This window comes from Tachysurus fulvidraco, chromosome 10 (assembly GCF_022655615.1).
Source record: "Tachysurus fulvidraco isolate hzauxx_2018 chromosome 10, HZAU_PFXX_2.0, whole genome shotgun sequence".
Classification (NCBI taxonomy): domain Eukaryota; kingdom Metazoa; phylum Chordata; class Actinopteri; order Siluriformes; family Bagridae; genus Tachysurus; species Tachysurus fulvidraco.
In genome coordinates, this window is record NC_062527.1 from 6,757,401 (window position 1) to 6,769,310 (window position 11,910).

Here is an 11,910-nt window from a genome sequence, read left to right on the forward strand (position 1 = left end):
TCCCAATCTTTCCGTGACGTGAGACGGGGACAATGAACCGAGGAAAGTTTTTGTGGCTTATTTAGCTCCTGGTTTATTAGGCGAGAGAGATGGGATGTTGTTGTTTTTTTTTAACTCTCTGTCGCCGTCAAGTGGATAATCCTGTAGGATTGACATTTAAAGAGGTGGAATAAAATGAAAGAAGAAGAAGAATGATACTCGTGAACATGATGTGAGTTTATGTCTTTTATTCGTTTTTATTCATTTGTTTAGTTGTCTGTTTACCAACATCAAACTCCAAGACGCCTAAACTCCGGGATGTCGTTTAGTTGACCAACAAAAAAAGATGGCGGCTCATAATGACGTAGGGTTAATTCCAAAATGGCGTCTTGTTTACCGTTTAGTGCACTACGTGAAGCGTTGTACTCAGATTTTCACCCCCTTGGTGAAGTGCACGGACATAAGGGAGGACGGTGCTATTTGAGAGCTGACCGTAGAATCGCATTCAGAACCGTGACCGGAGCAGCTAGCAGCGTCCTGAACGCCCATAACAACAGGTTTGTTTCATTGTAAATGTTACGCTTCAGCGTGTTCTCATGCTAACCTGGGTGTATATATATATATATATATATATATATATATATATATATATGGCTAAGTCTGTTACCTCGTGCGAGTTGCGTTTGAGTCGCCATAGTAACGTTAGCTAAAACGCTGACGTTGAAAGTTTACGTCAAATAAACGTAGACGATGTTTACATTTGAACCCTGGTTCTGAATGCGGACAGAATTATCCGGATTCTGCACGTTGTTGACCACACAGTGGAAACTAGAATCGACACCAGGCCCTTTTTATGGTTAAAAATGAAGATGGCTGCCAGAGAGAGTAAACGTGTTCTCATCTCAAATGAAAGTCTCATACAGCACTACCTTATTTCTAGGTCTGTAATGGAAGCCCTGACTGAGGCGCTGTCCTCCAGCTTCTGTGTAACCAGAGAACACAACAGTACCTCAGCCCCACATCCTCGCCTGGCTCAGTACAAGAGCAAATACAGCGCTTTGGACCAGGATGAACGGCGGAGGAAGTTCCTGAAGGAGCAGAAGGAGTAAGTATCCTGCATGTTAACATGATAATGGTGTTATTACAACTTGTAACACTATTGAAAAATCCCAGAACAAACGTTCATATCCACAGCATACTGCTTTTAACCTCTCAATCTGTGGGCAGTTGTGACCTAATGGTTAGAGAGTCTGACTTGTAACCCGAAGGTTGTGGGTTCGAGTCTCGGGCCTGCCACAACTGAGGTGCCCTTGAGCAAGGCACCGAACCCCCCCAACTGCTCCGGGTGTGTGTTCACTGCTGTGTGTGCGCACTTTGGATGGGTTAAATGCAGAGAACAAATTCTGAGTATGGGTCACCGTACTTAGCCGTATGTCACTTCACTTCACTTCACATCTTGCTCCTAGCTGTCTGTGCAGTTCTAGTTTTATGGGTGTAACTATGCAAATGAGGCACCTCAGGAACACGCTTTGCAGCTCCTATATACCTGTAAAGCAGTAGCGTCCAATCTTATCCAGAAAGGGCAGGTGCAGGCTTTTATTCCAACCACACCAGAGTCTACTAAAAGCCAAGAACAACTGATTAAACAGGTGGAATCAGGTGTGGCTTCCTCCTGGTTGGAACGAAAACCCGCACCCACACCGGCCCTTTCCGGATAAGATTGGACACCGCTGCTGTAAAGTAACATATAACCGATCGGATCGCTCAGAAGCTGTATTCTGTAACAGTAGGTACAGCTGTCAGGAAATCACAGGCTTATTTTGAATGCACTCGTTCTATTTCATTTCAGTTGTTGTTTCTATAGTAACAGGGACACCTAGGGCAGATGTGGCACACAATTTCATCTAATCATAAATGGATTAAAAAGAAAAAACATGGATTATAACTGGAAAGTCTTCAGCACTGAGCATGGTGAGCCTTATCGCTTCTCGTAACGTGACACGTGGTGGTGGTTTTTATCGTAGTCACGAAACAGAAGATAGGACCTGGTGGTTTAGGGGTTCTTTATAGCTGCTATAATATAATATGGTAAAAGCAATCCACAACATTGAACGTAACTATATCTGGATAAAAATACAAATGGAAGAGTTGATATGCTGTTTATATATATATATATATATATATATATATATATATATATATATATATATATATATATATATATATATATATGGGGTTTGGTTTGGCCCATATTATGAAGATGTTCTGCACCAAACATCTGCAGCACAGCTGTTTAATTTATCAGTAAAGATCTGGAGAAGAATGAGCTTATCTGTAGAAACACATACTTTTTTGCGTAAAGCAATTCCAGCTTGTGTGAGATGATGTTTTTTAATTTTTTTAATGACTTTTTTTTTTTTCCTAGGAAAAGGCTAAACTATGTGAATCATGCCCGCCGTTTGGCAGCCGGAGACTGGACAGGGACGGACAGTGACGAGGAGGAGAAACAGAAAAGTCAGGAGCAGGATGAAGTGGAAGACGAGGGGATGGAGGTTGAGCAGCACAAAAAGTTGCCAAGGCACTACGCCAACCAGGTTAGAACACAATGAACTTGTAGACTCTTTGTTAGTTCATATAGTGTACTGTAGGCTTCTGCAGCACTGATTTCTCCAGTTAACCCTTTTGGGTCTCAATCTTTTTGTTTTGTTTCTTTTGGATGTTTTAACCATCTAGGAAAATTGGAAGGAAGGCAAGTAGGAAGATTGGAAGGAAGGTAGGTAGGAAAATTGAAAGGAAGGTAGGTAGGAAGACTGGAGGGAAGGAAGGTAGGAAGGAACACTGGAAGGTAGGAAGGAACACTGGAAGGTAGGAAGGAACACTGGAAGGTAGGAAGGAACACTGGAAGGAAGGTAGCTAGGACGGTAGGTAGGTAGATGCTTGTCTGCTGTTAGTTAAGTGGAACATATGAGGTACAGTCATGGATAAATAACACTAGACATCATGATGTGAAGTCACCAGCTCAGGATTCTTCATCACTTACTGTATGTAACTCATTTCTCTGATAGCTTTACTCATGTTCGGCGCACACACTTAAGGTGTGTTTGACATCACATGACACATCTTGACCCAAACTGAACAGAATATCACAGAGTTTTGTTGAGTTTTGTGTTAATTTTGGCAATCACAAAATTCTGGAGAGACAGATTAACTTGTACACTTGCCTTTTTTCTAACACTGCTCCAGCTCACATGAGAAGGAAATGTTGCTGTATTGCAGACACACTTCACATGTTGTTTTAATGCAATGCTATGTTTTCTCTCTAAACTCTGTTTACAGCTGATGTTGTCAGAGTGGCTGGTGGACATCCCTACAGAGCTTAGTGCTGATTGGCTCCTGGTGGTCTGTCCAGTAGGGAAGCGCTCGCTCATCGTTGCATCAAAGGTATGGGCTAGTCTCATTCTCTCTCTCGCTGTCACTCTATATCTTTTTTTTTTAATAGCTGATGTTTAAAAAAGTCAAGTTTTGCTTTTTCATTTTCCTCCACAAACTTCCTTAAACTTGAGCAGACAGTAGGTCACTTTTTTTTGACAAAGGTAAATAACCCTAGTGGCATGATTAATATTCCTAATGGCCGTCATTCCACTTGCTCTTTTATTTGTTAGCAATATTCACTTTTATTTCTCCATGCAAGCAGAATTGAAACGACTGAAGTCAATGATGTCATGTCTGACAGGAAACTAAACTAGGACATGAACGAGGGTTATAAAGTCCTTACTGAAATAGTACATTTTTATGGTCTGCTTTTTTCCAGTAACAGAACATTTATCCATTTATTGTTACCTTTAAGTTTCTGTACATCTACCAAAACAATTTCCAGGTTTCCCTCTAGTTAACGTACTGTTATGCAATTATTCTTTCAACAACCTTTTATTTTTTTTAAGTTCTCCTAAACATCCTGAACGTTTCCTGTGTAAACGTCTCTTACCACACTCTTCACCATACTAACATTTCCACACGCTTGTTAATATGTTCGATGGCTGTGATAAACGGTATTGAAATTCATGTATCGATTTATTACTTTGATTTTACAGGGTTCTACTTCATCATACACTAAAAGTGGGTACTGTGTGAACCGGTTCCCTTCTTTGCTCCCAGGAGGAAACAGACACAACTCAGCCATGGGGAAAGGTTTGTCACACAAGGCTTATACACATATGTTCACACATTTAAAATAAAATAAATGAAACAATAAAACTGTCAAGGTAACATTGTGTTTAATGTTTTCCTTTAGATTACACCATCCTGGACTGTATTTACAGTGATGTGGACAGGACGTACTACATCCTGGATGTGATGTGCTGGAGGGGGCATCCAGTCTACGACTGCTCGGTGAGTCGATTCATCCTTATTTCAAAACCATTGTAGAATGGCTTTATAACCTGCTCCCCTAATGTGATGCCCTGATATCTGCTCTCATACTGATTTGTGTAGCTCAGTGGTTAGGACATTGGACTACATATCAATGTTCAAATCCCACCACTGCCACTTTGCTTCCCTTGGGTCCTTGAGCAAGGCTCTTAACCCTCAACTGTTCGGTTGTATAAAATAAGATGGATGCAAGGCCTTCTGTAGTTTTGTAAACAACACACATATTAGGTAAAATTGAACTTTTCGCCATTTTTATTAACAGACTGAGTTCCGGTTCTACTGGTTGCAGTCGAAGGTGGAAGAGGTAGAAGGACTGTCGGAGATCTGCAACCGAAACCCTGTAAGCTCATTAGTGGTGTATAAGTCACTTTATTAGAAGATTACTGAACTCCTCCACTCAACTTTTTCTGTTCTTTTCCCACATTTGTTTGCAGTTCCGGTTTGTGAGTCTGTCCAGCATCAGCTGTACAACAGAGTCCATTCAAAAGGGCCTGGCGCACGACTACAGCTTCAGCGTAAGTACTTTGGAATGTTTTGTTCTTACATGGAACTGGTTTGAAAACAAGCTTGTTTCTCTGGTGGGTTTCCATAATGGAGCATAAGGGGGTTATGCATACAAGTGGATATATTTAGAGACACTGGTGCATTTGTGATGGAAACAAATGCTGATGTGGCAGATACAAGACTTTCCACTATTTTGCTGAGTGGAAATTGATACTTTTGGTTTGTTTATTGACACATAATGTGTGTGTGTGTGTGTGTGTGTGTGTGTGTGTGTGTGTGTGTGTGTGTGTGTGTGTGTGTGTGATATTATAGTCACTTTGCTTCTTTATGATACTTTTGTAATAGTATATACTATTACTTAATGTTCATCATTATATCATTTTCTCTATCATTACATAATCCTAATTTACTAAATCTTACACACATGACTTCTGCCTCCAGGTGGACGGGCTGCTGTTCTACCACCGTGAGACTCACTACACCCCGGGCAGCACACCGCTGGTGGGGTGGCTCAGACCCTACATGGTGAAAGACATCCTGGGGATCGAGGTGCCTGAGTGCCCCCTCACCACCAAGCCAGACTACGCTACACACCAGATGCAGCAGATCCTGGAGCACAAGAAGCCGTCCAGTGAGGTCCGGCCTGCGGATCAGAACGGAAGATACGAGTTAGAGTATCTGTCCACGCCAGAGCTGCAAACAGGAAGCGGCAACCAGAAAGAAAGCATGGAGAGCTGACTGCTAGCTGCTCAGAAGCTACTAGTTCGGGATCACGCCAAAAAATTCTGGACAGAGTGCTGAGATTTATTCAGTGTTTTCTGAAACCATGTTGATTTTAGAATTTTTTCTTTTCTTTTTTTTAAACTTTCCGAACTCTACGTGTGGAACTTCAAACATGACCATAGTGTTAATCATTTTCCATTTGTTACTGATCAGTTTAAGCTCCCTCACTGATTTAGACAGCATTTACCTTTTTGTTTCTTTTGTCATAGCCTTTATTATCAGGTATTATTAGGATTTTTTAAACGGATTAACACCATAGCTCCAGGAGGACATCATAAAGCAAAGACAATTTGCATCGGTTTATCAACTGCATGCACGAATTATGTAAAATACAATCCCCTTTAACGCTTCTTCTGGAATATTACATTTTGACATTTTAGATTTACGCCGTCCTTTTCTGACGACGACACTCAAAGACTTTTAACGCTAAATTAAAAAAGTATTTTTATTCTAGACATTTTGGATAGTTCTGGATCCCTTTTCCCCTTTTTTGGTTTTTACTTTTATTTTTTTAAGATAATTTAGCTTTAATTGCTTGTGCAGGTTCCCCAAGGAATAAAATGCAAAGCTGAACACACTTCTTATATGGTGTAATGTATTAATGTGCAAAACTGTTCAGATTCAGAACATATTTGCTGTTAGCAACTTAATAAATTCTTAATCGTCCCCAAGTGGTTTAATTAGGTCTGTCAGTCGGGTAACGAAAGTGCTGCTGTATGAAATAAATGTCATGTTGTCGAGGATTCGTTGTGATCTATGATGTTTACGTTCTGTTTGTTAGTCATCCTAGTAGCAAGATTTGGTTTTGCAGTATCGTAAAATATCAAAACATCAGTTCTCAGAATTTTATCATAATCGTTTCAGTGCCATCTTATTTTTTTAGTTATTTTAAGTAGGTCGTCTGCACAACGATGGGCTCCTCATTCCTGGAAAGCAGCCTGTGACTAATACCAAAACTCCTCTTTTGAAAGCACACGTCTCTTACGTCACCATCTTGACTGAGCTCAGCCTAACCTGCATTCATGGTTCTGTTGCTTCTAAATATGCCAACATTTAACCAGACATTTTTTTTGTTTGTTTTAAGATGAAGGCAGTTGTTCAGTCATTATACAGAAAAGAGTGGATTTTCTTGCCCACAGATTAGGCTCATCATCATCATCATCCACTCCTCACAGATACATTGCCACATGGTTTGAGAATTCTTGCTTATGAACCTAACAGCTGAGATTTCAGCAGCTGATCTTTCTGTAATAAAAAGGCTTTTTTCTAGTTTTTTTTCTTAAAAACAATCAAAAAACAATAACACGACACTAACCTACGCTACAACACTACTTTAATTGTGTTACTTCTCACAGATTTTACTTTATCATCACAGGGTAGTGTTAAAACTAGTCAAACACAATTGCAGTATTATCAGTTTTATTGTTTACATCACCCTTTCTAAATGCAATATAAATATTATTTAATATTATGCCATGCTTTTGCCTTTATATCCACCATCACACAAAGTTTCTTGTTGCAGTAATTATCCCACATTAACCTTGATATATCTCTAGCTGTCATAACAGCTTATTATTATTATATTATTATTTATTTATTTTGTATTTATTTTTAAATAAATCAACCAGAATGCACTCAACTGTAAGTCATCTCTTTTTTCCCCCGTCGATCTTAAACCTCTGGATTTGTAGTCCAATCGAAATATAAGACGTGTGCAACGATTTGTGATATTAGGGAGTAGAGCTACTGGAGTGAACAGAATTCCTGGTAAAGAGTCAAAAGAAAAAAAAAGAAAAAGGCAGTGAGTGAAGTGAAGTGAGATGGAGTGCGAGTTTAAACAAAGCTGCTTGTTGCTGTTTACCTAATCAAAAAAAAAATGTAAAGGAATAGTGTTTGATGGTGAAACTGAGAAATCAACTTATAATAATTCTTATTTTGAAAGTATGTATTATATAATGCAGAGATCACAGAAGGCATCGTGTAGGAGCAAATCTATGAACTTAGTTTTCATGGTTTATATTATTTATTATCTATTCAGTCACTACAATCAGTCGAGTCAGTAAAACATTCAGTAAAATGGTCAAACCTCATGATAGTGAAACAGATCTCTCTCTCACTCTCTATCTATCTATCTATCTATCTATCTATCTATCTATCTCTATCTTTCTCTCTCTCTCTCTCTCTCTCTCTATATATATATATATATATATATATATATATATATATATGTCTCTGTCTCTGTCTCTCTTTTCTTTCTCTTTCTTACTTGATCTCTCTCTCTCTCTCTCTCTCTCTCTCTCTCTCTCTCTCTCTCTCTCTCTCTCTCTCTCTCACTTACTCACCATTATTATTGTTTTAATTCTGTCCATCCTAAAACACTCTTTAAGTGGTCCTATAAACCACAGCTAGATGGCGATATTTACTGATCAGTAAAACCAGTCTTATGCCTTTATACACAAAAACGACACGTTCTTGAACTTTCTACTTGAGAGCAATGAAACAAAATGTTAATTATGAAAATCTAAAACTATGATTTCATGCACTGTTGTTGTTACATGATTAGTTGATTAGATAACTGCAGGAATGTAGAGGTGTAAACATGTGTTCCTAATAATGTGGACGGTGTGTGTATATTAACTGTATTAGGTATAGTACAGAGAATTTAATATGCACTGTTATTAAAATGTTTTGCAATATAGGTTATATATTCCAGCAAAAAATATGCTATGAACCAGGAATAAAAGGCAGTGTTGTGGAAATTAAACCAATGAACTAATAGTTTTGTAATAGGTTTATATAATGTAATATAATATAACATAATATAATATAATTAGAATTATAATAATGTAATGTAATATAATAGAATATAATTATAATATAATAATAATGTTATTAATATAATTATAATATAATTATAATTATAATAGAAAATAAAAAATATTAGATTGGGGATAACCTTCAGTTATAGTTCTGGAATCGACACCTTTTAGTTGGAATTGAAATCGGATTCGACTCCGAAATTTCTGGACTCGAACATGGATGTTTTAAACATTATGTTTTTGTGGATCGTCATAAGATACGTTTCATGACTCGCATGCGCAGACGCTAGCGCAGGCGCAGTAAAGACTGAACGCAGCACCCACACGTCAGTGATATTTTTTTATGAATGAGAGTGGGCGGAGCTTCACTATTGCAAACAATGCCCTTGTAGACAACAGGGGGCGCGTTTATATATCTATATTACCCTTTCCCCCCCACTCTACGATCACCACCGCTATACTCAAGCTTAGAGGCAGAAAGCGGCGAAGAGGAATCTTGATGCTGTTGGGAACGTTTTTTACGTAATGTAACACATATAGGGCATTTCCGGTTTCCGTGTTTACGCATCCTGGACCTAAAGACGCACGAGCGCGAGGCATCTGACATTTACTAAGCAAAGACGAGAGGCTAGTTCATTAGAATTTTAAGTAGTCGCCAAAAACTGTGTGTGATTGTGTAATTAAAGGTGCTCTTGTGTTGATGTGAAGGCTTGTGTGTGTGTGTGTGTGTGTGCGTGTGTGTGTGTGTGCGTGCGTGTGTGTGTGCGTGCGTGTGTGCGCGCGTGCGTGTGTGCGCGCGTGCGTGTGTGTGCGCGCGTGTGTGTGTGTGCGCGTGCGCGCGCGTGTGTGTGTGTGTGTGTGTGTGTGTGTGTGTGTGTGTGCGCGCGTGCGCGCGCAGGCATGGCACAGAGGCTCCGGTCTCCAGTCCAGCGACATGCAACTTGGACAAAATGCCAAGTTTGCTTTTAGCACAAGAGATATAGCACTCAGTGGGTTTTAAATCTGCCCCCTTTTTTAATGAACTGCAGTCCTCGTTTGATGGTCGCTAAAACACATAACTAGCTCGTAATCCGTCTTTTCTGGTAAATTCCTCGACGACTGAATAAATACAGGAAGCTATTTTTTTTTATTATTGCTATAAGGACCTGAAGGATGGCTGGCACTTTATCAGCAGAGGAAGAGCAGGTATGTACAGTGGCTCTTTACTAGGAATAAATAATAATCATAACCCTTATACAAGCTCAGTGCATCTGGATCTAGCAGGATGTCTGTATCCCTGTCAGGCCTGGTCTCAGAAAAGAACTAAATTAATAATAATAATAATAATAATAATAATAATAATAATAATTAATAATAAAAATAATACGATCTTTTTTTCTGAGACCACAAACACCTTGCAGTGTGTGCTTTGAGTTTCAGTTCAAACTCTAACTTTCAGTGTGGATGTAAGGTTATGAGCATGAAATATGAACTGTTTGTTGTTTTTGTTTTTTCCTAAAAAAAAAAAAAAACAACTCTCTACCAGTTTTAGTGTCAACTTTTTCAACTTGGTTGTATTACATTCAGACCTAGACTTAAATACACTTAAATTCAGTTGAAATGGAGTTGAAAAGCTGAACCAAAAAAAAAAACGAAGTTTGCATCGCAAATCTCTCTCTTTCTTTCTCCCTCTCTCTTTTCTTTTTCTATCTCTCTGTCCTTTTTTTATTTGTGTAGATAGGTAGACATTAGCATGAGGAAACAGAAGCTCCCTATGTAGTGCACTTGTGTAGGAAGCAGGGAGCTGTTTGGGATTCAGCCTCACGAGCCGAATGTTTAGTTTTTATAGAAATCGTTTTGTTCAACCAATTTAAAGATTTTCTGTTTTTTGCCTCAGTGACTTTTCACATAAATAATGGTTAAAGACTGTATAAAGTCTGTGTTGAAAGTGGAAGGTATTTTCCTGTCACAGTAAACGGGTGCGTTATAGCTTCTACACAGGGCCTGCAACAGGAAACGGCTCTTATATAAGCTGCCTGGGGTTTTGTTTGTTTTTTCCACCGTGTTTTACTAGCGAAGATAAATTTGCTAGCATTTCTAAGTACAAAACACTTTGTTAGAATAATTGAAACGTATTCTGGTCTCATCGGCACAATGATTAACTAATGTGGGTTGTTTCCCCTTAGTGCTGTGATGTACTTTGTTTTTATTCATTCTTCTTCCAACCTCTAACTTTTCCTGATAGCGGGAAACATGTTTGTGTTTTTCCCAACAAAGCAAACCTTATGGCTTTATTTTGCATCAGTCAAACTCCTCTATTGGTTAGGAGAAAAAAAATCCTCCGCTATTTTTCCCAGAAACTCTTCACACAAGAGACCTTTAGGAGAGGCACAAGATACTAGGAAGTGTGTGTGGAGCTGGCTCTCTCTCTCTCTCTCTCTCTTTCTCTCTCTGTGTCTGTGTTTGTGTTTGTCTGTCTTTCTGTCTGTCTGTATGTGCGTGTCTGTCTGTCTGTCTTTCTGTCTGTGTGTGTGTCTGTCTTTCTGTCTGTGTGTGTGTCTGTCTTTCTGTCTGTGTCTGTCTGTGTGCGTGTCTGTCTTTCTGCCTGTGTGTGTGTGTGTCTGTCTCTGTATGTCTGTCTGTCTCTGTGTGTCTGTCTCTCTGTCTGTGTGTCTGTCTGTGTGTGTGTGTCTGTCCGTCTGTGTGACTGTCTGTCTGTCCATCTGTGTGTGTTTGTGTCTGTCCATCTGTGTGTGTGTGTGTGTGTGTCTGTCCATCTGTGTGTGTGTGTGTGTGTGTCTGTCCATCTGTGTGTGTGTGTGTGTGTCTGTCCATCTGTGTGTGTGTGTGTGTCTGTCCATCTGTGTGTGTGTGTGTGTGTCTGTCCATCTGTGTGTGTGTGTGTGTGTCTGTCCATCTGTGTGTGTGTGTGTGTCTGTCCATCTGTGTGTGTGTGTGTGTGTCTGTCCATCTGTGTGTGTGTCTGTCCATCTGTGTGTGTGTGTGTGTGTGTGTCTGTCCATCTGTGTTGTGTCTGTCCATCTGTGTGTGTGTCTGTCCATCTGTGTGTGTGTGTTGTGGTGTGTTGTCGCATCTGTGTGTGTGTGTGTGTGTGTCTGTCCATCTGTGTGTGTGTGTGTGTCTGTCCATCTGTGTGTGTGTGTGTGTCTGTCCATCTGTGTGTGTGTGTGTGTGTCTGTCCATCTGTGTGTGTGTGTCTGTCCATCTGTGTGTGTGTGTGTGTCTGTCCATCTGTGTGTGTGTCTGTCCATCTGTGTGTGTGTCTGTCCATCTGTGTGTGTGTGTGTGTCCGTCTGTGTGTGTGTGTGTGTGTGTGTCTGTCCGTGTGTGTGTGTGTGTGTGTCTGTCCATCTGTGTGTGTGTGTGTCTGTCCATCTGTGTGTGTGTGTGTCTGTCC

At 39.8% G+C, this 11,910-nt stretch overlaps 2 protein-coding genes across 6 annotated transcripts in view; both read left to right on the forward strand.

Moving 5' to 3' along the window:
* Positions 1–66: 66 nt before the first annotated feature.
* On the forward strand, positions 67–6,437 carry snupn (snurportin 1). 5 transcript variants are annotated; one of them, XM_047819376.1, is made up of 10 exons: positions 384–536; positions 920–1,084; positions 2,405–2,573; positions 2,713–2,752; positions 3,316–3,420; positions 4,071–4,167; positions 4,271–4,368; positions 4,670–4,747; positions 4,842–4,922; positions 5,353–6,437. In XM_047819376.1, the coding sequence occupies exons 3-10, from the start codon at positions 2,428–2,430 to the stop codon at positions 5,647–5,649; spliced, it is 942 nt and encodes a 313-aa protein (XP_047675332.1). In that variant the 5' UTR covers positions 384–536; positions 920–1,084; positions 2,405–2,427; the 3' UTR covers positions 5,650–6,437. The 5 variants fall into 5 exon arrangements, with proteins under 5 accessions (XP_027028869.1, XP_027028867.2, XP_047675332.1 ...); XM_047819378.1 differs by having other exon boundaries at positions 2,713–2,728; XM_027173068.2 differs by lacking the exons at positions 384–536; positions 2,713–2,752 and adding an exon at positions 67–211.
* A 2,614-nt stretch (positions 6,438–9,051) lies between these two features.
* The window catches only part of ptpn9a (protein tyrosine phosphatase non-receptor type 9a), a 37,252-nt gene continuing 34,393 nt past the window's right edge, over positions 9,052–11,910 (forward strand). Inside the window, exons 1-2 of the mRNA XM_047819375.1 lie at positions 9,052–9,140; positions 9,656–9,698. Of these exons, the coding sequence (XP_047675331.1) occupies positions 9,666–9,698 (33 nt within the window). The 5' untranslated portion in view covers positions 9,052–9,140; positions 9,656–9,665. The remainder of the gene's footprint in view (positions 9,141–9,655; positions 9,699–11,910) is intronic.

What these genes read in the sequence shown, in the direction of transcription:
- snupn (XM_027173068.2), top strand. Translation starts at nt 192, where the DNA reads ATGATACTCGTGAACATGAT. An exon ending in CAAGGCACTACGCCAACCAG is followed by an intron (nt 2,574 to 3,315) that starts GTTAGAACACAA and finishes CTCTGTTTACAG; the next exon opens with CTGATGTTGTCAGAGTGGCT. An exon ending in CGCACGACTACAGCTTCAGC is followed by an intron (nt 4,923 to 5,352) that starts GTAAGTACTTTG and finishes TTCTGCCTCCAG; the next exon opens with GTGGACGGGCTGCTGTTCTA.